Source organism: Trematomus bernacchii, unplaced genomic scaffold, assembly GCF_902827165.1.
Source record: "Trematomus bernacchii unplaced genomic scaffold, fTreBer1.1, whole genome shotgun sequence".
In the NCBI taxonomy this organism is placed as follows: Eukaryota; Metazoa; Chordata; class Actinopteri; order Perciformes; family Nototheniidae; genus Trematomus; species Trematomus bernacchii.
Genome location: NW_022987581.1, coordinates 318,375 through 343,185, shown reverse-complemented (window position 1 = coordinate 343,185; position 24,811 = coordinate 318,375). Strand labels below are relative to the sequence as shown.

Genomic DNA, 24,811 nt, shown 5'->3' with positions numbered 1-24,811 from the left:
GCACGGACCGCAGTTGACGACGGCTAATGGCATCCCCATCCGCACTTATGGCGTGAGGCCTATGTGTTTATATGTTGGGGGGCAGCGGTTCAACTGGGACTTCGTCACAGAAGACATTTCTTTTCCCACTCCTCGGGCCAGATTTTTTATGTGCTCACGGGCTCCTGGTGAACGTTAAAAACAAACGCTTGGTGGATGCCTTGACGTTTTCCTCCCTCGTGTTTACGCTTGGCAAAGCGGCGTACAGCGGGCTGTCGGGCTCACTGTCAGGTGTGGACAAGTACCTCGGGTTGTTGGCCAAGTTCCCGAACCTGACGCTGCCCACCTTCTCTGCGCCCACCACCAAGCATGGGGTGGAGCACCACGTCACCACTGAGGGACCCCCAGTCTACGCCAGGGCCCGGCGTTTGAACCCTTCCAAACTCGCGGTAGCGAAGGCGGAGTTCTCAACCATGGAACGCCTGGGTATTATCCGCCGGTCTGACAGTCCTTGGGCGTCTCTTCTGCACATCGTCCCCAAGCCTAATGGTGGTTGGCGCCCGTGTGGGGACTACCGCCGCCTCAACGACGCCACGACACCCGACCGCTACCCAGTGCCGCACGTTCAGGACTTTTCGGCGCACCTGGCGGGTAGGCTGGTGTTTTCTAAGGTGGACCTGGTGCGTGGATACCACCAGGTGCCCATGCATCCCCTGGACATTCCCAAAACAGCGGTGATAACGCCATTTGGGTTGTTTGAGTTCCTGCGGATGCCTTTTGGGCTCAAGAACGCCGCTCAAACGTTCCAGCGCCTGATGGATTCGGTGCTGCGGGACTTACCGTTTGTGTTCGTCTACCTGGACGACATACTCGTCGCCAGTAATTTTGAGGAGGAACACCTGTCCCACCTCCGAGCCCTTTTCACGAGGCTCAGCCAACACAGGTTGATAATCAACCCTGCAAAGTCTTTGCAGCGTTTCCTCGCCCGCACACGGCCCGGTCGCTCCGTGAGTTCCTAGGGATGGTGACCTTCTACCACCGTTTCATCGCCCGGGCAAATTTTATAGGCTATTGTGAAAGATCTATTTAGTAGAGTTTTCTTAATTTTGACCATTTCTCCTATCTTACTGTAACCATAAACACCATATTGTAGATGTTTCATACAAACATAACATTCTGGGTTCAACTCACAACCCTAGGGTCCTTTATAATATACCTTTCTAAGAATTTCCACAATGTCCTCTGTCAAATAAATGTGGAAAAGCTACAAAATGCAGCCTATATTCTACCCTTGGTAGCAGTTGCGGGGGAATTGCCCGATAAATGTTTTAATGTAAGTGAATGTTGATGTGTCTGAGGTATTTTCATTTATATACTTAATTCTATCTTTAAGAGAAAGGTTTGTGTTTTTACGGTTTTGAACTTAAACATATAAATTAGTCTTTGAGTTCAGCGTCCAAAGTGACAGTAGAGACTGTGGTTCAGTCCTGTCTAGACCCCTTTTCATTTAAAAAAAGGTGCATTCATACACCGAGAATAGTCACTCATGGTCTCTTTGAGCTTTTTGCAGAGGGGGCAGCAAACCTCCATACATCCAGCATCATCATATGTTCTGTATGCCTGCACTGTTTACTGTATGAAAGCTCAGCTGTAAAAAGAGTATGGTTTCCTCTGAACACACACAGGAATGCATGCTTCATGAAAGAACAGATTTGTCAGGTAAAGTCATACTTAGCTGATGTTTGACATGCTGTAAAATGAGCACACACACATGCACATTTACCCTCTGCGTCATTGCTCTGGCGCTGTTCTATTTTACAAGTCCTTAGTTAATTTAATTAGTGGCATACGCATATACGCACAGACTTAAGAAGTGTAAGCTCAAAAATTGACATATTGACATGCTATAAAGAAGTCAAGTCATTGATACACGGTAGCTAGGTAAAAATAGTATAAATAAAACAATTAAAATAGTTAACTCAAAGTAATAGATCAATGGTAACAAAATAAACCAGGAAAAACTGTTGAAATTGTTAACTTTTCCCAGTACATAGACTACAGGTCTTTGAAGATCTTAGCTAAAAGGAAAGGATACATGCTTCAACTATAAGCTAACAATATAAAACTAAAGTTGACACATGCTTGCTAGCTTAAAAAGTAATAGATAAAACATTAATATTGATAACTCAAAGTAATAGATACATGGATTAAAACATACAGTAGGATAAACACATGGAATTGATAGCTTAAAGTAAACATTGTTAATAAAGCTGAGAAAGTTAATATACGATAGCTAGCTAAAAGTCCAGGCATTGTGATTACTGAGGAATATTTAGCTAATCATCCGCCTTCGTACTTTAAATAGATCACAGATAAAACATGCTTGAGTTAAATGTGTTTATTGTTTAGCACCGTTTCTGGTGGTTAGGGTTATCAACAAACATCATTAGCATGTTAGCATGTTAGCATGGCGTATTAGACTTGTGGTATGATTACATTTATGAAACCAGTGGCGATCCTAGAGTCGGTGGGGGCCCTAGGCAAACATTCACTGGGGGGGCCCTCAAACCAGCTCCCCCCCCCCCCCCCCCCCCCCCCGGGGGGGGGGGGGGGGGGGGGGGGAGCTGGTTTGCAAGGCAACAAAAGTTAAGATGAGAAGCAGCATTTTACAGCGCGCTATGCATGGGGCCGCCTTGAGGGGGTTTCCCGACATGTTGTTGCAGTAAATTAAAGGGTGTTTCATGTTGTCGTTGCTGTGGACCTTCTTAATCTACCTTCTTTGGGGGCCCCCTTCTGGTCCGGGGCCCCTTCAGTTGCCTGCCTTGCCTGTTCGCAAGGAGCGCCCCTGTATGAAACAGGCTGTTCCTCTCACTACAGACGGGTAATCCAGGGTGCAAAGACAGCAGCCTGTGTTGTTAACAAGACTACTTTCTATTAAAGAGGCTTATCCATTGTACTCTGCTTTAGGAGAAGATGCAAATGGTTACTGAAGTTGACAAATGTGCAGCATATGATCAACAACAACAACAACTATAAACCAATGTACAAAACGATTAGAAAATGCTCAGAAATGTACGGTTTCTTTAAGAACAAACTGTCTGTCCTTGTTTTTCTGAAAAACTAAAATACTTCTTATCACCATCAGTGTGAAACTTCTAATTTAACATTATTTGAAGAAAGGATATTATTGTACAAGCTTCCGAAAGGATAGATATTTAACTAGAAAGGCACTTGGAAGAGCTCCACAAAGACGAAATAAAGCTGGTAATATGTGACGCTATACCTGCTATACCCGTGTTTGTTTGGTTGGTTAATTTAAGCATTCTTTAATTAAATCCCCCAATGACGTTACTACCAATCAGCGCTCTGTGTTGTGGCGTCAGAACTTGTCCCGCTTCAAAACAACTTAATCCTCGATCCTCCCTTAGATTCACATGTTCCACACGCAGGTTCATTACAGCGAAACTTTCAGTGTCATTATTTCACCACAGTTTAGATATTCTGACCAGGCGAGGAACATTTAATATTATCCTAAATGTTAACAACACATAATTTTGGCAATTAAATATGGGCTTTTTCAGTCATCTCTTCCAAAGAAATAGTACGTAGGTAGGAAGTTTTAAGGCAACTTGACCTGCTGTTTGTTCAGATTCCTCATAAACTCCAGGTCTAGTTGTTCTGACCAGGCGAGGTACCTTCTATATTATACTAGATGTTAACACCTTGTCATTTTGGCAATTAAATGTGGGTTATTTTATTCATAATCAAGTGGGTAGGAAGTGTGAGGCAACTTGACCTGCTGTTTGTTCAGATTCCTCATAAACTCAAGGTCGAGATGCATTTGAATTTGCTTTTCTACTTACATACCTGGTGTAACTCAGTTTGAATCACTGGCCCTCCCAAATTGGTGCCAACTAAAAGTATAGGACTGTTTTTTAAGGATAGGAAGGTATTTACTTGTAAAATAACGTATACTGAAAGCTTAAAGATAATGGAAAATGTAATGTTTTGGGAAGAAAGACGACACCTACTCTTTTTGGTGTTAAAATACCATCATTTTCACCCCCAACGATGTCCTAAAGCCAAAGACCTGATCAAACTAATTATTTTCCAAAACACTTTTACAGTATTGAACCTACAATGTCTTCTAACTCAATCAAAGCTTCAACATATATACCAGAAAGAAGACGTGGCGTGTATTCACGTTCGTTTTGTTTGTTTTCTTGGTCACAGTTAATCCATATATCTATATCTATACCAGTAATAATCTAATCCCACACGTGGAAAACAGCTTCTCACATGGACTTGAGACACAACAAGCAGATCGTTGCCTCTCAAAGCTGGAGCAGGCGTGCTGAGGTTTAAGAGGAATTAGCCAGATCCTAGCAGATTAATCTTTGACATTCTCTTCTCAGTAAATTGGGTGACGTGAACAAGGACAGACTCTGGGATGGAGGAGGGGAGGTGTGAGAGGTTTTCTAGATTTTTCGGGGGGGGCCCATGTGACTGGAAAGAGGAGGATGTTGGGATTAGAGAAGATATAAAAGCACAACACAGGACTGCGCACGTCAATAACTCAAAATAGAGAATAGAGAAGCTGATCGGCGGTGGCCTCTTGGGATATCTGTGACAACAGGTGAGAGAAAACTTACTCAGGATATTGAGAGTCCAATTAGACATCAGATGAGGATGAATAAGAGTTTAACAAATGGGGAATGGCTAAAACTGTAATAACTTGAATGCAAACTGTAAAGAAGAGAAGAATGACTTAAGACTGTCTTGGCTGGCAATATGGTTTGATGTTGGACTTTAAATGGCTTAACGTGGATTGAAAACTGTTGGTTGGAGTATAGATAAAGTCAAGTTTACATGTGCAATTGAAACAAACAAAGAAAGGCAGTAGTACAAAGTTGAAGTCGGTGACAGGTGTGTGTTTTTTCTAATACCCTCGCGTAAAGAGGATTAACATTAAGGGGTTTGTTAAGAGCTTTTTTTTGTTTTCCTTATTGTGTCTCCACGCAGAATCATTGGAAGATAAATCCTCAATCTAGATCTGTTACTGCTAATGCAACCAATGCTTCTGTTTCAACTTGGGTTGGTTTTCCATCACGGACACATTGCTTTAAGGGGATTATCAGGGTCGGACGTCAAAGGAAGGGGGAAATTGTGGAGCTCAGTCAGGATCCTGCTAATGATCGGGTGGGAGATGAGGACAAGAGGGTCAGAGAGGAAGGACTTGCTCCAGATATTGGTAGCTTCGTGATACATTCAGCCGCAAAAGATGTGAACGTTTGCTTATGATCAAGTTTCAAGATTCAAGGCTTTTATTGTCATGATGTGTACAGTGTAGTTATGACAATGAACATCTTAGGTCACAGGCTCCTCCAACAGTGCAACACAATAAAACAGATAAAATAGTGCAAGTAAATAGAATAAAATAGAATATAATAGAAACAGAATATGATAGAAACTGTGCAGAATAGTCTAGTAATTGGAATATTGATATATGTGAGTTGCAAACAGATGAATGTTATGTATGTTCTTGTGACTTTATTAGCAAGTGTTATAAGTACCAAACATCATCAGGGTGTCTAAGTTGAAAAGGCTGAGGTCCGAATGCATATTCGTGATTTCTGAGAAGGGCAATTTGCCGTCTGCGCCATCAGAGCGGGATTAAAGCTAATCTGGCTGTAGGAACTAATCTATGTAATCTCCGCTGATTAGCATTGAAAGCTGGGAGGAAACAGGATTAGCAGAGGGCATCAGAGGGGGGGGGGTAGATGTAGAGTAAATGTCAGTGTGGTGACCCTTGCCTTCTGTCTTTTCAGAGACCCTCAGCAGAAATGAACAGCGCCCCCCCTGCAGGAAGTGCTCTGACCCCTGGGAGCACAACGGGCCCCACCACGCCCAAAAAGGGACCCCCCAAATTCAAGCAAAGGCAGACGCGTACATTCAAGAGCAAGGCACCAAAGCCAGGCCAGAAAGGGTAAGAGAAACAACTCATATTGAAAGTCAAAGTCAACTTTATTGTCAATCTTACAATTTGTGTGTACAGAGAGATCGAAATGCCGTTTCCTACAATCCCGAATACAAAAACAAATATATATAAAAATATGTATATACCTATATATACACAATCAAAGACACATTTATACATATGCACACATTAAGACCTAAATAAAAGCACAACAATCAGTATATACAAAATAACAGTCAAAATATTCAAAATATTCAACACAATACAGTAAATGCAACCAAATCAAGGCAAGTTTATTTATGTAGCCCCATTAAATGCTTTTGTAGTGACCACCATGATATCCATTTGTTTTAGTCTTTAGTCTGTGATTCACTGAGCTGACTGATGAAAAGTCGCTTGTTGTTTAGAGAAAAAATTAAATAAATGTCCAGATGCGATTGAAAAGTAAAATATGCTTGTTTATTCCAAAAAGGCAGTGGAAAATAAATAAATAAAGGTTTTCAAACAAACTTTTTCTCATATAAACTGATACTTCAAATAGCAGCTAGCAGCAGTATTTAAAGGTCACCTATTATGCAAAATCCACTTCTTCATGTCTCTTCTACATCAACATGTGTCCCCTCTTCTTCATGTCTTTTCTACATCAACATGTGTCCCCTCTTCTTCATGTCTCTTCTACATCAACATGTGTCCCCTCTTCTTCATGTCTCTTCTACATCAACATGTGTCCCCTCTTCTTCATGTTTCTTCTACATCAACATGTGTCCCCTCTTCTTCATGTCTCTTCTACATCAACATGTGTCCCCTCTTCTTCATGTCTCTTCTACATCAACATGTGTCCCCTCTTCTTCATGTCTCTTCTACATCAACATGTGTCCCCTCTTCTTCATGTCTCTTCTACATCAACATGTGTCCCCTCTTCTTCATGTCTCTTCTACATCACCATGTGTCCCCTCTTCTTCATGTCTCTTCTACATCAACATGTGTCCCCTCTTCTTCATGTCTCTTCTACATCAACATGTGTCCCCTCTTCTTCATGTCTCTTCTACATCAACATGTGTCCCCTCTTCTTCATGTCTCTTCTACATCAACATGTGTCCCCTCTTCTTCATGTCTCTTCTACATCAACATGTGTCCCCTCTGTGTGAAGAGACTCTGAAAGTTTCAGGAACAAAGATTCTCTCTCTTTTTGTCCTGATCCATTTATATAAAAACCTGTCTGAAAATGAGCTGATCAGATTTTGGCCACTTTGTGATGTCATAACGATGTGTTGGCTTGTGTAACCATTAGCCAATCACCAACCAAGGTAACCCCCCCCCCCACCTTATCACCTGAATCTCCTCCTAGAGCACCATTGTGTTCTTTTTAACCAAATATCTCTCGAGGGGCGTGGGGAGGGGCTCCTTATTTTCATCTAAAGTAACAGACAGAGAATCAGCACTTTGGAAACAGGGCTGAAACAGAGGGGATTATGGGATGCTGCAATGATCTGTTTGGTGTTTCAGCCAATCAGAGACATGTTCTGTATATATCTGAGACCTGTCATATATTGATGAAAAACAGTATAATAGGGGACCTTTAACTCACCTTCCTGCTTGTGTCCTGTCCTCCAGATTTGGCGATGATATCCCCGGCATGGAGGGTCTCGGCACAGACATCACGGTGGTTTGCCCATGGGAAGCCTTCGGCGACATGGAGCTCAGCGACTTGGCCAAATACGGCATCATCTAAACCTGCTGCCTTCCTCTCCTTCCTGCACCTTTCCTCCGTCTAATCCCCCCCTCCCGGCTCGGCACGCCGCGATAAGGCTGCCCGAGAAACCCCCTAATGCCCTCTCGTCTAACTACCTCATGCTTCGCTCCACTAAGTGGATAGAAAAGCATAAATATGAAGTTATTTTTCTATTATTACATGATACTGTTTATATTATATATATATATATACTTGAAATGAGAAGACGAGAAAAACCACCTCCACCTCCGTTATTCCCCTCATCCATCTTTGATAGTCCTTTCCTTTCCTTTCCACCTCTCCCCCTTCGATACTCCTCACCCACGGCAATGGACGCAAACAAAACACTAGTCATTACTAAAGTGTATTTGCTTCTAGCTGTCTATAAAAATGTAAATATTTTGTTCTCAGCATTTTGACCTCGTACTTCCATCCTACCTTTTGTACTTCCTCCTAGCTTTTAATTTGCGTTGTATTTTGTACTCCTTGTGAACACAAGGTTACTGTGAACACCAGGGGATGCAAGGAGAGCGTGCAATATTGCTGTAACGGTGAAAACTACAAAGTGTTTTTCACTTGATCATGGAGGATTAACTCCCTTTTATCCCAAGTCTATCTCCTTGCTGCTATCTGTCCCTCTCCTTAGAGCAAACAAAAGCATGTCCTGTTTGTTTTGTGCTCCAAGCACAACACCACACATAATGTACTGTGAACAGTCCTGATAGTAGATAGTAAAATGAGAATATTTTAATTAATCTTGTTGTCTGTGTCTTTTATTTCTGGAACACCTCACAATGCTGGAAGGTGTTAAACATATCAAACTATCATGACTACAAATGACTAACAAGGGCCTTGGATCAGAAACAAAATGACTCTCATTCCCGGCAGTCTTCTAACTCAAATTGATGACATTTCCTTCTGTGTCTCCTGACCACAATGATGTCTGAGTACATCTCATAATAATTACCGCTCACTTTAAGGCTTCCTGACATCAACCCACTCCGACAAGGCTCTCTGTTGGAAAAGGAAAACAACAAGAAATGATATCAACAGTTCTTTATCATCTCACATAGAACAATAAATGATCTGGTAGCAAGTGTAAGATCCATCTCACAGATCAAACCCCTGATTGTTGTCATACAGTAAGTTCTGGGACCACCGCATCACAGACATTATTAATCGTATTTTTATATAGACTCATATAATCCTTTTCTACTGTATTTTAACGAGAGTCTCCAGCTACGCTAACAGCAACAACCGAGCTAAAAGCTAACAGCAGCATGCTAGCATCCTCACAGAGACAATGCTAACATGTTTACCATTTTAGTTTAGCATGTTATTAGCTCCTAACACAGTGGAGAGTTGATGGGTGAGTCTTGAGTTTTCCAGTGTAGGTAGACACACCCTTTTTGAATGATATCAACCCAAAACATGGGGGTTAGCAGTGGATATGAGCGTTGTATACATGGTTCAGAAGAGGCCTTATACACCTATGAGTATGATCATAATGCCTTTATCATATATTCACATGGTGGCTCTCCTTTACATAAGGCAGTGATATCTAGCAGCTGTAGTTTAATGAAGAGGTCCGCTGACGAAACATAGAGATTGATAAATTACGCTTAGGGTTTGTGGGTGAAAGCGGGAAGGAATGATGAATGAGTCAAACAAAAGACTTAACTGACGTATCTTATGTGGCGTACTTTAACCCAATCCATGATCTTTTAACTAAAACTAGCCATGTAGATTTGGCTTGTAACTGAAAACTGAAACCTAATGAAACTGCCACCCTGTCATAACGTTCATAATGCACTTACTTCCCTATTGGTTAGTTTAGTTTGCCCTTTCTGAAGTTTTTAAGTAGTACTTCTAATGTCCTTTAATAGGGAAATGCATCAAACCTGCAATAACTCCAATGGCCAACAGGGGGTGACACAACTAGTCTGGGAAAGAAATACAGATTGTAGAGAAGTCTATGAGTAAGACACTGGGGGTGTTTCTCAATCGCGAGTAAAGCTGCTTCCGAGCCACTATTTCAAGCATACTACGTCATCGAGTGCCGCCGAAGTACTGTTCCAATCTCCAGTATACTTGGAAATCTACCGAGCCCGGCGTACTCCGTTTGGAGAAATATCGAGTGTGCACATGAGTAGACTTCGCGGCCTTAAAATCCCCACAATGCTTTGCGCACGGACCAATTTCCCCAAATCTGTGGCGGAAGATGTAAGGCGGGGCCTCTCATATGACGCACACCGCGATTGAGAAACACCCAGGGTGTTTCTCAATCTCGAGTACGCTTGCTTGGTAGCACATGTCTGCCGAGCATCTTGCTTCAGAAGCGAGGCAAGAATACTTCCTGGCATTCGGAAAACGAAGAGTGGAACACGCTAGCAAGTGTGCAGGTGTGCGTCATATGAGAGGCCCCGCCTTACATCTTCCGCCACAGATTTGGGGAAATTGGTCCGTGCGCAAAGCATTGTGGGGATTTTAAGACCACGGAGTCTACTCATGTGCAGCCTCGATATTTCTCCAAACGGAGTACGCCGGGCTCGGTAGATTTCCAAGTATACTGGAGATTGGAACAGTCCTTCGGCGGCACTCGATGACGTAGTATGCTTGAAATAGTGGCTCTGAAGCAGCTTTACTCGCGATTGAGAAACACCCACTCTTTCACTCGTGATTTATAACCTCAGTTAACATTTCCTGGATAACGTTATGGTCTTAATTTCTTAACACTACCATATAGCTTCTGTCAGTCTATGAAAAAGACACTGGGTGTTTCTCAATGTCGAGGAAGGCTGCTCCAGAGCCACTATTTCAAGCATACTACGTCATCGAGTGCCGCCGAAGGACTGTTCCAATCTCCAGCATACTTGGAATTCTACCGAGGCCGACGTACTTCGTAGCGAGAAATTTCGAAGGCTGCACATGTGTAGACTCCGCAGTCTTAAAATCCCCACAATGCTTTGCGCACGGACCAATTTCCAAATCTTTGGCAGAAATAGCGCTCCATTTAAGGCGGGGCCTCGCATATGACGCACACCTGCACACCTGTTAGCCTGTTCCACCATTCTTTGTTTTCTGAGGCTAGGAAGGCTTTTTGCCTCGCTTCTGAAGCAACTGACTCGGAAGACATGTGCTACCAAGCAAGCGTCCTCGACATTGAGAAACACCCACCCTTTCACTCAGGATTTATAACCTCAGTTAACATTTCCTGGATGACTTTATGGTCTTAATTTCTTAACACTACCATATAGCTTCTGTCAACATCCTTTCTATGCTTGCCATGTTTCCATTTAGATACTTTTAGCCTCATTTTGAAGTATCCCAGTAGAAGTGTATTCACTCTGAATCAGTTGATTAATACGCCAATAATCATAGTCAATTTCATAGTAGTCAAAACAACTTCTAATGTCCTTTAATAGGGAAATGCATCCAACCTGCAATACTTCCAATGGCCAACAGGGGGCGACTCAACTAGTCTGGGAAAGAAATACAGATTGTAGAGAAGTCTATGAGTAAAACACTCTTTCTCCTGATTTATAACCTCAGTTAACATTTCCTGGATGACTTTATGGTCTTAATTTCTTAACACTACCATATAGCTTCTATCAACATCCTTTGTAGCTTCTGTCAGTATCCCAGTATAAGTTTATTCACACTGAACCAGTTGATTAAGATGCCAATAATTCAATTTTCTTCCAAATGTGTACTTCAAATTCACTTAACATTGAATGAATTGGCTACTGTTGTCCTGTGGGATTGCTATGGTTTCTCTTTAAACATTATGACCCCCTATCATCACTGTCTGAGAATCTGAGCACCAACGCTTCACTTCTTTCCATTTCAGCCCGACATGATGACAGTTATTGTGAAACTTCAAATACATGACGTCATGCTTAAATTCCTCTGGGATTAGGCAACACATAAGGGAGGAGACTCTAAACTTAAAATATTTACTACATAGATATTTGTATATACTGTACACACATGCATCCATGCTGCTCCTACATATTGATGATTAAAAGAGATACAATTATGTTTCACATGACAAAGGGACGCTACAGTTGAAGAATGACTTAAGATCCAACCGAACACACCCTATTAACTCTGTGCTTGTACGGGCACGAGTGGAGGATTTTACGTATGGGCTTGTTGAGGACAACAGTTGAAAGAAATCTCTTCTTCCTGACGCAACTCCTCCCCGAGGCTGAATCACAGATCCCAAATGTTGTTGCTGTGGTATTGCAGTAACTAAGGTGACGGCAGATTCTGTTTCTGCACCCAAAGGAGACTGGGATGAGTAATCTGGACTCTCACCTGCAGGTTTGGGGAGTTACGGATTACATGTAACTGGATTAGGTAGACAAGATACAAAAATAAGTTACTGTATTCCCTTACAGTTACATTCAAAACATCAGATTACCGTTGTATTTCTAAGAAAAAGGGGATTACTTGCAGGATTACAAGCGAAAATCTATTTGTTACAGGTAGACGTACTGAAAGGTCTGAAAGCCTACTTTTTATTCTTTAGTTAAAAAATCTATACATATATAATTTATTTCGCTTTTAATACATGTTTCAAACCAAAACAGCCTTTGTAAACTTGACTATTTTGTAGACCTAGCCTTCAATTCCACACATTTTTAAATAAAATATCCAGTTTTCTTACATTATTGTTGTTTTACATAATACACTTAAGTAAAAAACACTTTATTGTTATTTATTTTCTCTTGTATTTATTTGCATTGCATTTAATCGTCAGGTAATCCAAAAGTAACGTAAAGTAATCAGGTTACATTCCTTTTATTTTAGATTAGATTACTGATTACATTTCTAAACGTGCAACTAGTAATTGTAGCCTAATTTATATACTATCCTATAAACTACATACAACAACGATTTTTATATGGGATGTGTTTCTGCTACTGTAGTATGAGAATATATTTCTGTAGTATTTCAGTTTTTATAGAACATGTATGAACACACTGCTGCATCATCTATCTGTCTGTCTGTCTGTCTGTCTGTCTGTCTGTCTGTCTGTCTGTCTGCCTGCCTGTCTGTCTGTCTGTCTGTCTGTCTGTCTGTCTGTCTGTCTGTCTGTCTATCCATCTATCCAAGTTTTAAAGTATCCCTCCCAACACTGCTCACCTGAACTCCATAACAACCAGTAGGATCTCACCTGTTATGATTAAGTGTTTCACGTTAATATTTCCTACTCGACACACTCTGGTTATCAAAATCAGGGATGCAAATTCTGATGGGAAATGGATTTATAGCTAGGGAGGGGTGAAATCTCCTGTGTGTTAGTGTGTATCATCAGCTCCAGGTGTGTGAGCCCCACCTTTATTCTGAGGGAGGGAGGACACACACACACACACACACACACACACACACACACACACACACACACACACACACACACACACACACACACACACACACACACACACACACACACACACACACACACACACACACACACACACACACACACACACACACACACACACACACACACACACACACACACACACACACACACACACACACACACACACACACACACACACACACACACACACACACACACAGACAGAGACAGAGACAGAGACAGAGACAGGAAAGCTATGAGTAGGGATGCAGGTTTCTCTGCTTTTTGCCCAACCTGTTGATGCAACACACAACCTTTTCTCCCAGTGGCTTCACACTCGATTCGTCATCTTCGAGCTCTCACTGTTAACCATCGGGCCTGCGGAGATATGGGAACATTATCGGGATAGGAGGCGCATTTAGCAGCTGTTTATTCACACACTTTCAGAGAAACTTTGAAGACTTTTGGAAGTAGATTTTTCTAAGTGTTTCCAAGTGTTAAAAGGTAAGTTTCCCTGTTTGTTTTTTTAAAGGATATTAAAGGTTTGGTCCTGCTTTGGAGATGGCATCTTATTGTCAAGTGTAGATAGTTTAAGCCAACAAACATCAACAACAATTGTCCTTATAGTACCGAATAACCAAATATCTGCACACGAATATGTCTTATAACAGCTATGGCTAATAATCTTTTTAAGCCATCGCTTTACAAGTCTGTACCTTATGGTAACATCTCTGCATTTTACATATTAAGGCGAGAGTAAGGGTAACATAATGAGGGTCATATTTACAGAGAGACAATCCCACTAAAGGTCATCTTTGATTCTCTGACGCTGAAACAAAGGCTCTGTTTCAGGCTTGGAGGAAGTGACAATCAGATGTGAATATCTCTCACTTGAATCTATGAATCACAACGCCCTGCTGCAGTGTTATGAGCTGATGCAGCAGAAAAGTTATACCTTTCATGTCTACTTCATTGTCCCAGCCTCACCTCCATGTTGCATTTATTTATTTTTGCTTGTTTCTCACACACTCACACACTCCTCTGCCTTGTTCTGGCATGTTTGTAAGCTTCTCCTCCAGCGTTGTTACGTCTCAAGCTGTCAAGCCACTCTCCCTTTGTTTTCTCCACACTGTGACCTCTGTGTTATCCTGTCTTACATTTCATCTCGCTTGTTTTTTTTACTTGTCACTCAACGAGCTGGGAATGTGCTGGAAGGCAAATATAAATAACATTTCTGCAAAACGTACTTATGGTCCCAAAAGTCTCCAACAATGTTAAAACCTAAAGAAATCTGTCTTTCTTATCAAGATAATGGTTCTGTTTCCTTTGGACGCCTGTTATTGCAATGCTTTCCCTTTGCACATGCTTCAGTGTTGTGGTTGTCGGACAGAAGTTGTTATAAATTGACTTGTCATCCAGTTTAAAGCCACAATTTAATGCTAAAATTAAGAAATCGTGGTCGTTTTTTTACTTTTATTTAATCTCAATTGAACTTAAAGGTGGGGTAGGTAATTCACTTCAGAAACACTTTTTGTTATATTCCATGGAATGCTCTTAACATCCCGATAGCAATGAATACATGAAATGCTTTGACAATAAATATATACAAATATTTCATCTGTGGAAGCCGTGGCGCTGTAAAAAGCACGACCAATCATCTGAGCCGGCCCGGCTAAAATAACTGGATGGCCTACCTGCCTGTCAGCCTTCCATCTGTGCACAAACTTATCTCGTGCCCTCATTGGTCATGTGCGCGTTCGTGTGTGTTGGAGGAGGGGCTCTGTAAGGAAGTCTGAAGGAAGGGGCAGATTTTTTTCGGTTGTGTATTTTCAAATTCTAGCGCACTCGAGCTGGTTTATCCATTCTTACCGACCCTACCTTTAAGTTATTAGAGAAACAAGGCTAGCAACTTTAGCGTTAGCGTCGGAGAAACACGCTAGAAGTTGCTTTTTTTCAGTCTTATTACAAATTGTTTATTACCACGTCTGTGTGTAGCGGAGAGGAAGAGATCTCTTTCGATAATTTACCCCCATAACAACCTTCTTGTTGTTCTTCATGTCTGTATCTTACATTTTTCTAAGAGTAACAAGCTAAGCTAACGTTAGCTGTTAGCTTGCAGCCCCTCATATGTCTGCCAAAACAGCCTTGAAGCAAGACTGATTTTTAACATGTTTGGTGTTTTAACCGTCTTATATCACCTAGTACAATTATTTTAGAGAACCTTTGTAGATAAGGTTAACACCTCCTAAACAAAGAACAATGAAGGAAATTAAACCGGGGGAAAGCCAACGAGCAATTTAGGGAATGACGTTGAACTTCACGACTCCACCCAACTTTCTCTTTTGTTTTGGTTTTAATTGAGGTAAAGCTAATGGCAGAAAGTTACATATTGTGCTTTAAAGGGGACCTATCATGCAAAATGCACTTTTGTACGTCTTTTATACATGAATATGTGTCCCCGGTGTTCCAGGGAACTCACCAAGTGTCAGAAAACACAACCCTCTCTATTTTCCTCCATACCCAAATCTCTAAAAAAGGGGCTGCAACGGATCTGATCAAAACTGATCCAGATTTGAACACTGTCCTGACGTCAGGACGGTGGCGCTACGGCTATTGGGCCAACTCCACCAATCAGGAGGAGACAGCCACGGCCATTGCCGTTAGAAAGCGCTGGAGACGCTGTAGTACATATGCCAGGCCTGTAGATGGTGCTGTTCTCACAGAATCAACCCTTGCAAAAACAGGGGTAAAAAAAGTGCAAATTGAGCGAAATGAGGCATGGCTAAAATGCATGATCTGTTTGGTATTTTGAAAAAGAAAAAGTATAAATATGCCTTATATAGGTATGGTCGTACACTATATTATTAAAATATAGCATGATAGGTCCACTTTAAAGGTAACTTTCATTTAATGTTGAAATATGTTGTGGTTTTTGTTCCAGGGGGAAACATCTTCCAACTCTAAGGACACGTAAAACCAAAGACTGAATCCCTGAGTGGATTACTAAACTGAACATGGCCTTTTCATCCGAGAAGCACAAATCCCTCTTCCCCCTCGTCCTCTTCCTCCTAGTCTTCGTCTCTCTCACCTGTTTATGCCAGTCGGCCAACACCAGCTCCTCGAATACAACCAACAAAATCCAAACCACTTCCTCTCCGTCCTCAAATGGCACCCTGAAGAGAATACCTGGCTGCAAAACAGGGCTGAACCCCATCTATAGGTAAGACTCTCACAACATTGGATAAAGGGTCTCAAAACGTACCTGTTCTCTCTTGCTTTCAACCTATAATCCTGCACTCCTACCCCCCTTCTTCTACTTATAGCTCAGGACTGTTTTTGTTGTTATTTGTTCTCTTATTTAAAGGGTCATTGAGCCCTGGGAAAAGCGCTTTATAAATACGATACGTTAATACTGTATTGTCAGATCAAGTTTGGCATTTTTTTTGCATCACAGCAGCTCCATTTGCAACATCGATAAGGACAGATATTAAAACATGACACGATCAACCGAAGAGAAACTTGCTCAAGACCCTTTAACGTACATGTTATTATTATTATCTAACAAAGTCAACTTTATTGTCAATCTTTCAGTTTGTGTGTACAGACAGAGAGATCGAAATACCGTTTTCCACAATCCCGAATACAAAACAAATATATATAAAAATATGTATACAAATATGTATATCCTATATATATATACACAATCAAAGACACATTTATACATATGCACACATTAAGATAAAAACACAACAATCAATATATACAAAATAACAGTCACTTCAATATCTTTGGGAAATGTACATTGACTTTTACTTTGTATACATTGATTGTTGTGCTTTTAGTTATGTCTTAAAATATGATGTGTTATGTTTTACTCCAGGTACCTGTGTGACCGGCGGGCAGCGTGGGGCATCGTGCTGGAGACCCTGGCCTCGTCTGGCTTCCTGTTCAGCATCGCTCTGTTCCTCGGCCTCCTCCTCTGGTCCCTCTGGCTCTGTGTCTCCTTCAAGGACCAGCGCAGCAGCATCGGAGGAACCGTGTTCTCCATGTCTCTGTTCCTGCTCGCCACCGCCGGGATCTTCGCCATCACCTTCTCCTTCATCATCAGAAACACCTCTCAGACCTGCCCCACCAGACTCTTCCTCTTCAGCATCTTCTTCTCCCTCGCCTTCTCCTGTTTGCTGGCTCGATGCCTCGCTTTATTGGGTTTTGCAGCAGCTCGAGGATGGGGGGAACCGGCCCTCGCTTTGGGACTCTTCACCGTCCAGGTCAGTGGTGTAAAGAGCAGAGATGGCAAAAGTACACACATCCTTTAGTCAAGTAGAAGTACAGATACTCGTGTTTAAAAATACTCTGGTAAAAGTAGAAGTACTGACTAAACTTCTTTACTCAAGTAAAAGTAAAGAAGAATGGGCTTTGAAATGTACTTAAGTAAAAAGTACCCATAACTACCATCTGTTTTAAAGAGTACCTGACATCCCTTTATATTAATAGAACAATAATGTCATTGTTAGCTAATGAATGTTTCCATGCTGAACAACGGCAACATGACAACGTTTTCATTGGTCCCTCTTCTTTAGAGAAGACCAGGAAATGATGGATACACGGATCGTGTTCAAATCAATAGGCACGCAATGACTCTAAATAATAATGATCACGCCACCAAACACACATTCAAACGTAAGTATTGATACAAGTCACATTTGATATGGAGCTGACGTTCAACATTACTCAATTAATCCCACTATCAGTCAGAAAATGTGTCTGAAATGGACCAAGCTGCATAATAAGTACTTTTACTTTTGGTACTTTAAAGGGGACCTATCATGCAAAATGCACTTTTGTACGTTTTTTATACATGAATATGTGTCCCCGGTGTTCCAGGGAACTCACCAAGTGTCAGAAAACACAACCCTCTCTATTTTCCTCCATACCCAAATCTCTAAAAAAGGGGCTGCAACGGATCTGATAAAAACTGATCCAGATTTGAACACTGTCCTGACGTCAGGACGGTGGCGCTACGGCTATTGGGCCAACTCCACCAATCAGGAGGAGACAGCCACGGCCATTGCCGTTCGAAAGCGCTGGAGACGCTGTAGTACATATGCCAGGCCTGTAGATGGTGCTGTTCTCACAGAATCTGCCCTTGCAAAAACAGAGCTAAACATTTTCAAATTGAGCGAAATGAGGCATGGCTAAAATGCATGATCTGTTTGGTATTTTGAAAAAAAAAAAGTATAAATATGCCTTATATAGGTATGGTTCTACACTATATTATTAAAATATAGCATGATAGGTCCACTTTAAGTACATTTTGAAGCTAATTATTTTCTACTTTTACTTCAGTACAGTTTTGAATGCAGGACTTTTACTGTAACAGAGTATTCCTACACTCTAGTACTTCTACTTTTACTCAAGTACAAGATCTGAGTACTTCTACATTTACTCAAGTACAAGATCTGAATAGATTTGGGTCAATGCATCCCAAGCCCAGGAGTGTTATTCTGTTCATCAATCTCCTATAAAGTTTTGTTGCTCACAGTGAAAGAGTGCTTCTTGGTTGGTCTGTAATCAAAGGGTTGCAACACTTTCTCTCCATTCAATAAAGTCAGAGTGAAGCATCCTCTGTGCTCCAGTCAATCCTCTCAGTAAACACAGAGCTGATCCCAGATCTAAAGCACGCTGAAGGCTCTTTGAGCAGGTTTTCTCTCACTGATCGTGCCGTTATGTTAAATGTTTGTTGTGTTTCATGTATTGTGTCTTGATATTTGTCTGTTGATGTTACACATGGAGTTGCTCTGATGCAAGGAGCATTTCAGACTTGATCTGACCATTAAAGTATTATCATATCGTATCGTACCTCCTGTTCAGTGTTTCATCTCGTTAACGTACAAGATCTGAGTTTCTTCTCCCACTTCTTGTCCAGGTTATCATCTCTACTCAGTGGCTGATCCTAGTCTTAGTTCGGGACAAGAAGCCGTGCGAGTACAGCCAGGAGGAGTTCGTCATGATGCAGATCTACGTCATGTGTATCCTGGTCATCAGCTTGATCCTCTCCCTTCACTTCCTGTGTCAATCCTGCAACACGTACACCTACAGGTTTAAATATCCTAATTCTGGGTGGTTTTAAAGGTCAAAGATGGGTTTGGGTAACAGTAAAACAGGGAACATGTGTTGTCTGGGGATGCACAATGATTGAAAGAGAAGGATGAAAGGAATATAAAAAGGTTAGAAAACTGTAAAAATAACTATAATTTCACAGGAAGACTAGGGGTAGAGGAATGTGAGAATTTGGTTAGGGGTATTGAACAAATATCTGGAACAAACTCCCAGAAACCTGCAGATCCGCTGCAACTCTGAGTACTTTTAAATCCAGCCTGAAGACTTTTCTTGTTGCCGCTGCTTTTAATTGAACTATTCACATCTCACACTGCACTGTAACTTTTATCCATGTACCTGTGTTATTCATGTTTTATTATCTTTGCTTTTTCTAATGTGTTTTATGCTCTTAAAGGTCACCTATTATGCAAAATCCATATGCATCAACATGTGTCCCCTCTGTGGAAAGAGACTCTGAAAGTTTCAGGAACAAAGATTCTCTCTCTTTTTGTCCTGATCCATTTATATAAAAACCTGTCTGAAAATGAGCTGATCAGATTTTGGCCACTTTGTGATGTCATAACGATGTTTTGGCTTGAGTAACCATTAGCCAATCACCAACCAAGGTAACCCCCCCCCCCCCCACCTTATCACCTGAATCTCCTCCTAGAGCACCACATTGAGTTCTTTTTAACCAAATCTCTCTCAGAGGGGCGTGGGGAGGGGCTCCTTATTTTCATCTAAAGTAACAGACAGAGAATCAGCACTTTGGAAACAGGGCTGAAACAGAGGGGATTATGGGTAATGCTGCAATGATCTGTTTGGTGTTTGGAGCCAAACACTTCAGAGACAGGTTTTGTATATATCTGAGAGCTATAATATATTGATGAAAAACAGTATAATAGGGGACCTTTAATGTCTTTCATTTTGTAAAGCACTTTGAATTGCCTTATGTTGAAAAGTGCTATAAAAATAAACTTCCTTTGCCTTACAGTTACACCGGTGCCGTCCGCCAGCACAGTCGATTTCACGCCACGTTGCTTTTCCTCACGCTGCTGGTTTCCGCCTGTATCTGGGTGGTGTGGATCACGATGTTGGTCAGAGGGAATCCAGAGTTGGACCGTAGGCCTCGATGGGACGACCCGGTGATTTGCATCGCTTTGGTGGCAAACGGTTGGGTGCTTCTGATGGGCTACGGCTTGTCCCAGATCGCCTTCTTCTGCCGAGGGGAGGCCAAGTCCAAGGACCTCCCTCTGAGCTTTGCAGGATGGACCAGTCCCAGCGCTGATATTCCAGGATTGAACAGCCCCAAGGAAGGGAATGAGAACGGGAGCTTTGAGAGCGATAGTGAGACCAGAAGAGGTGAGAAACTGAGTGGTGCTTAGGAGTATAAAAGGTGGTGAGGTAAGCTAAGGGGCATTTAAAAAGGTGAAGGTTGCAACAAACACATTTTCTCTTGTTGCGTTTCTATAATTTGAGGTAAAGTTAACAGCGTTTATTAACAAGATGGCACGATAAGTCTGCAAAAGTACTGGGCCGTACTCTTACCTCAAATTATAGAAACGCAACCATAATTTTCAATTTGGTTAAATAAAATGTCAGAAAAATAGGACGCAATGCTCATCACACCTTCACCTTTCTTGTTTGGTCAGAACTAATGTCTTGGAACAGATTCGAAGTATCGGAAGCGTCCTGATTTCTGTGAGTAGTTTGAGTAGACTCTTGTTAAATGCAGGTAAACAACAAAGACTTTAAAAGCAAAGACTATGTGCCTCTTTCTTAACTGTGGTTACTCCTATGTAATAAAAGCAAACGATAAAACCTGAGTTAGCCACCTGACTCCCAAGTTTGCTAACGCTAGCTCACATTATAGCCACCATAAACTAGTAGTGTTCAGAAAAGACCAAGTTAGGGTGAAGCTACAAAACCCTTAACTTATGCAATGGTTTTTAACAATTATGAATTCAACTTTTCATATAGAACAGGCACGAAATTGGCCTTTTTTTTCTCACTTTAGTTGTGATTTGAGGGGCTTTTAGTCAAATAACAACACGGCTAAATGTAGAGATCCAATGCTTCTTTACGAGCAAACAGGACAGCAAGATCTTTTATAAGTTGACTAACATTGTCCACCACTATTACTCATACAAGACCAAGTTAGGCTGTAGCAACACAGCTCTTAAATTACACAATATGTTTTAATGCTTGAATTTCACTTTCCATTTGTAAAGGGTAAGAAAACAAGTTTGTATTTCTTTGTTACCAGTTTTGCTTTAAGGGGCTTTTAGTCAAATAACAACACAGACATATGTATAAAATAATATGTTACCCTACAAGCAAGCAGCACAGCAAGATGTATTTGAAGTGTGCTATGCTAAGCTAACATTAGCCACCATAAGCTAGTGGTCATAGGGGACCAATTTGAAGAAAACGCCCAAATTATGCTTGTGTTTTAATGCTTATGAGTTCAACTTTTTTATGTATTACGGGAAAAAATAGCTATCATTATGGTTGCCATTCAATTATACTACTTAATGTCGAAATGCTATGCTAACCTACATACAAACAGCACAGCAGGATCTATCTGAAGGATGCTAAGGTAAGCTAACATAAGACACAAGCTACCTAGCCCTTAGCTATCAGTCATACGAAACCAAGTTAGGCTGTAGCAACAAAACCACTAAATTATGCAATGGTGTTTTGATACTTATACATTCAACTTTTCATTTATTAGGAGGAAAATAATGGTATTTATTTTGTGTTTGGTGTCGAATAACACAGCTGAATGTAAAAATCTTATGCTACTCTAAGAGAAATATTCACTGACAGCTGAGATATTACTCCAAGTCAGAATGAATATGGAGCGGACGTCCACGTTACTAAATGACTCCCATTATCAGTCATCCCAGCTCTCACTGCGAGCCTTTATGATGAACAGTTTATAATGAAGTGATAATTAGTGAACTGTATCGTGTGTTTCTCCGCAGGCAGGAGGACGGAGCAGTCGCTGAGATCTCCCTACGAGTCGGGATACTCCATGACAGTGAGTAATAAAACCGTTAGGATTAACAATCTCTCTTCACACACTCTGCAATTAGACCGCCGTGACCTTTCACTACTGTCAGAGAGGGCAAAAGTACTCACATCCTTTACTCAAGTAGAAGTACAGATAGCCTTCTCGTGTTTAAAAATACTCTGGTGAAAGTAGAAGTACTGACTAAACTTCTTTACTCAAGTAAAAGTAAAGAGGGCTTTGAAATGTACTTAAGTAAAAAGTACCCATAACTAGCAGCTGTTTTAAAGAGTACCTGACCTCCCTTTATATTAATAGAACAATAATGTCATTGTTAGCTAATGAATGTTTCCATGCTGAACAACGGCAACATGACAACGTTTTCATTGGTCCCTCTTCTTTAGAGAAGACCAGGAAATGATGGATACACGGATCGTGTTCAAATCAATAGGCACGCAATGACTCTAAATAATAATGATCACGCCACCAAACACACATTCAAACTAAAGGAACCAGCCTGTTTGGAAAATGTAAGAAGTAGAAAGTACAGGTATTTGGGTTCAACATGTAAGAAGTAGAAAGTACAGGTATTTGGGTTCAACATGTAAGAAGTAGAAAGTACAGGTATTTGTGTTCAACATGTAAGAAGTAGAAAGTACAGGTATTTGGGTTCCAAATGTAAGAAGTAGAAAGTACAGGTATTTGTGTTCAAAATGTAAGAAGTCAAAGTAAAAAGTCATCAGAAAAATAAGTAGTGGAGTAAAGTACTGATACCAGAAGAATGTACAGTAACGAAGGGTGAATGAAAGCACAGTTTATCAAAAGGCATTAACGGCACTGACGTGATGAATGTGTGTTTCCATGTTTCAGGACATCGACCCCGACAAGGACTACACCATCCCTCGCCCGAAGACCACCAACTACCTGGAACCTTATGATGAATATTGATTGAAATAATTGTCTGGTTCCGACACACACACATGAACATAAACTGATGTATACCAAAGACAACGCCAAGCCCAAACTCGTGCACTGATCTGTGCTTAAAGGGATACTTTAACCCCCTAAAAAAATCATTTAGATATCAATTACTCACCGAATGTTTTCTTGAATTCTTAAAAAAAGTTTTTCTTGCATGCCGACAAAAAATCTTAAAACACAGAAGTTGTGATGAAGTGAAGTAAATGGTCCAACAACAACAACAACTGCATGAAAACACGATTTACAAATGTTTGCACAATTTTCATTGTCTAAATCAAGTCATATTTATCCAAATATATGCTAATTATTTCATCAAACACATGCATTTTTTCCAAAATCTTACTTTGTGGCACACAAGAAAACACGAATATGTCTTCAAGAGTTCAAGGTAACACCGGTGTGACTTAATGATCTATTTAACGACATATTTTAATTTTTTGGGGGACGTATTCCTTTAATGTACAAAAAAAATAGTTTTTCTACATTTCATTTTCTTGTGCAAATGTAAATATTTGTCATTTAGTGTTTTAAGAAACTTTACTTTATAAATGTGTCAATATGTAAAACCCTCCGTCCCGAAAAGAAGAAAGAGACTCGAACAGAATGACTCATCTGCCCGAGTATCATCATGGAGGAGCGATGGGTTCAGCTCACGGGAAATCCATCACCAAATGCTTTGTGATGGTGTGTGTGTGTGTGTGTGTGTGTGTGTGTGTGTGTGTGTGTGTGTGTGTGTGTGTGTGTTGCTCTCAGAGTGTATATAAAAGCCCTGAGGTGATGGAGGAGGCGTGGAACTGCCACTCTGAAGGTGCCAAACTGCAGAGGAGAGGAAGGATGAAAGTATGGAGCGGGATTAGATGAGAGGAGACAGGAGGAGACAGTGCCATCAGTGATTAACATCTTCATATTCAAAGTTACTTTACAGTCGCTGGGTTTTGTTTCAGAAAACAATGTTCATAAATGACACAAAGTGGGTGTCTTTAGAGACTTTCTACACATGCTCAATAAAAGGGTTTATCCATAAAAGTTGTGTTAGCCTCTTCGTCTTTCTCAGGCAGATTATCGAATGTATTCTGACATATTCTGTATATTTTACATTGTATATTCTATGGATATGGATCTTTCAAAGACTCAAAGGATGTATTGACATTTGCACATTAGCTAAGGTGTAGTTTTAGACATAACAATTTGCAATATAATGCAGAATAAATTAAACTACTTAGGTAATTCACTTCAGAAACACTTTTTGTTATATTCCATGGAATGCTCTTAACATCCCGATAGCAATGAATATATTAAATGCTTTGACAATAAATACATTAAAACAATTCATCTGTGGAAGCCGTGGTGCTGTAAAAAGCACGACCAATCATCTGAGCCGGCCCGGCTAAAATAACTGGATGGCCTACCTGCCTGTCAGCCTTCCATCTGTGCACAAACTTATCTCGTGCCCTCATTGGTCATGTGCGCGTTCGTGTGTGTTGGAGGAGGGGCTCTATAATGCTGTGTTCACACCGGACGCGATGCGACGTTTGGGGGCGGCGCGATTACATGTAAAGTCAATGCAGAGACGTGGACAGACGCGAATTCGCTCCGACGGCGCGCATGAAGCGGTGGACGCAGCGCGAATCACACGATTGAGGCGATTGAACGGTG

At 41.1% G+C, this 24,811-nt stretch overlaps 2 protein-coding genes across 3 annotated transcripts; both read left to right on the top strand.

The window, feature by feature from the left end:
• The first annotated feature begins 5,822 nt into the window (after window positions 1-5,822).
• On the top strand, window positions 5,823-7,688 carry LOC117480022 (retinal cone rhodopsin-sensitive cGMP 3',5'-cyclic phosphodiesterase subunit gamma-like). The gene is made up of 2 exons (XM_034127176.1): window positions 5,823-5,965; window positions 7,571-7,688. The coding sequence occupies exons 1-2, from the start codon at window positions 5,823-5,825 to the stop codon at window positions 7,686-7,688; spliced, it is 261 nt and encodes an 86-aa protein (XP_033983067.1).
• A 5,593-nt stretch (window positions 7,689-13,281) lies between these two features.
• LOC117480016 (retinoic acid-induced protein 3) lies at window positions 13,282-24,185 on the top strand. 2 transcript variants are annotated; one of them, XR_004555622.1, is made up of 8 exons: window positions 13,282-13,566; window positions 16,004-16,282; window positions 16,943-17,330; window positions 18,989-19,161; window positions 20,156-20,523; window positions 20,814-20,862; window positions 22,149-22,204; window positions 23,045-24,185. XR_004555622.1 is itself a non-coding variant. In XM_034127167.1 (7 exons), exons 2-7 carry the CDS (start codon window positions 16,077-16,079, stop codon window positions 23,120-23,122), a joined length of 1,269 nt encoding a protein of 422 aa, XP_033983058.1. In that variant the 5' UTR covers window positions 13,283-13,566; window positions 16,004-16,076; the 3' UTR covers window positions 23,123-24,185. The 2 variants fall into 2 exon arrangements, 1 of the variants encoding a protein (XP_033983058.1); XM_034127167.1 differs by lacking the exon at window positions 20,814-20,862 and having other exon boundaries at window positions 13,283-13,566.
• The last annotated feature ends 626 nt before the right edge of the window (window positions 24,186-24,811 follow it).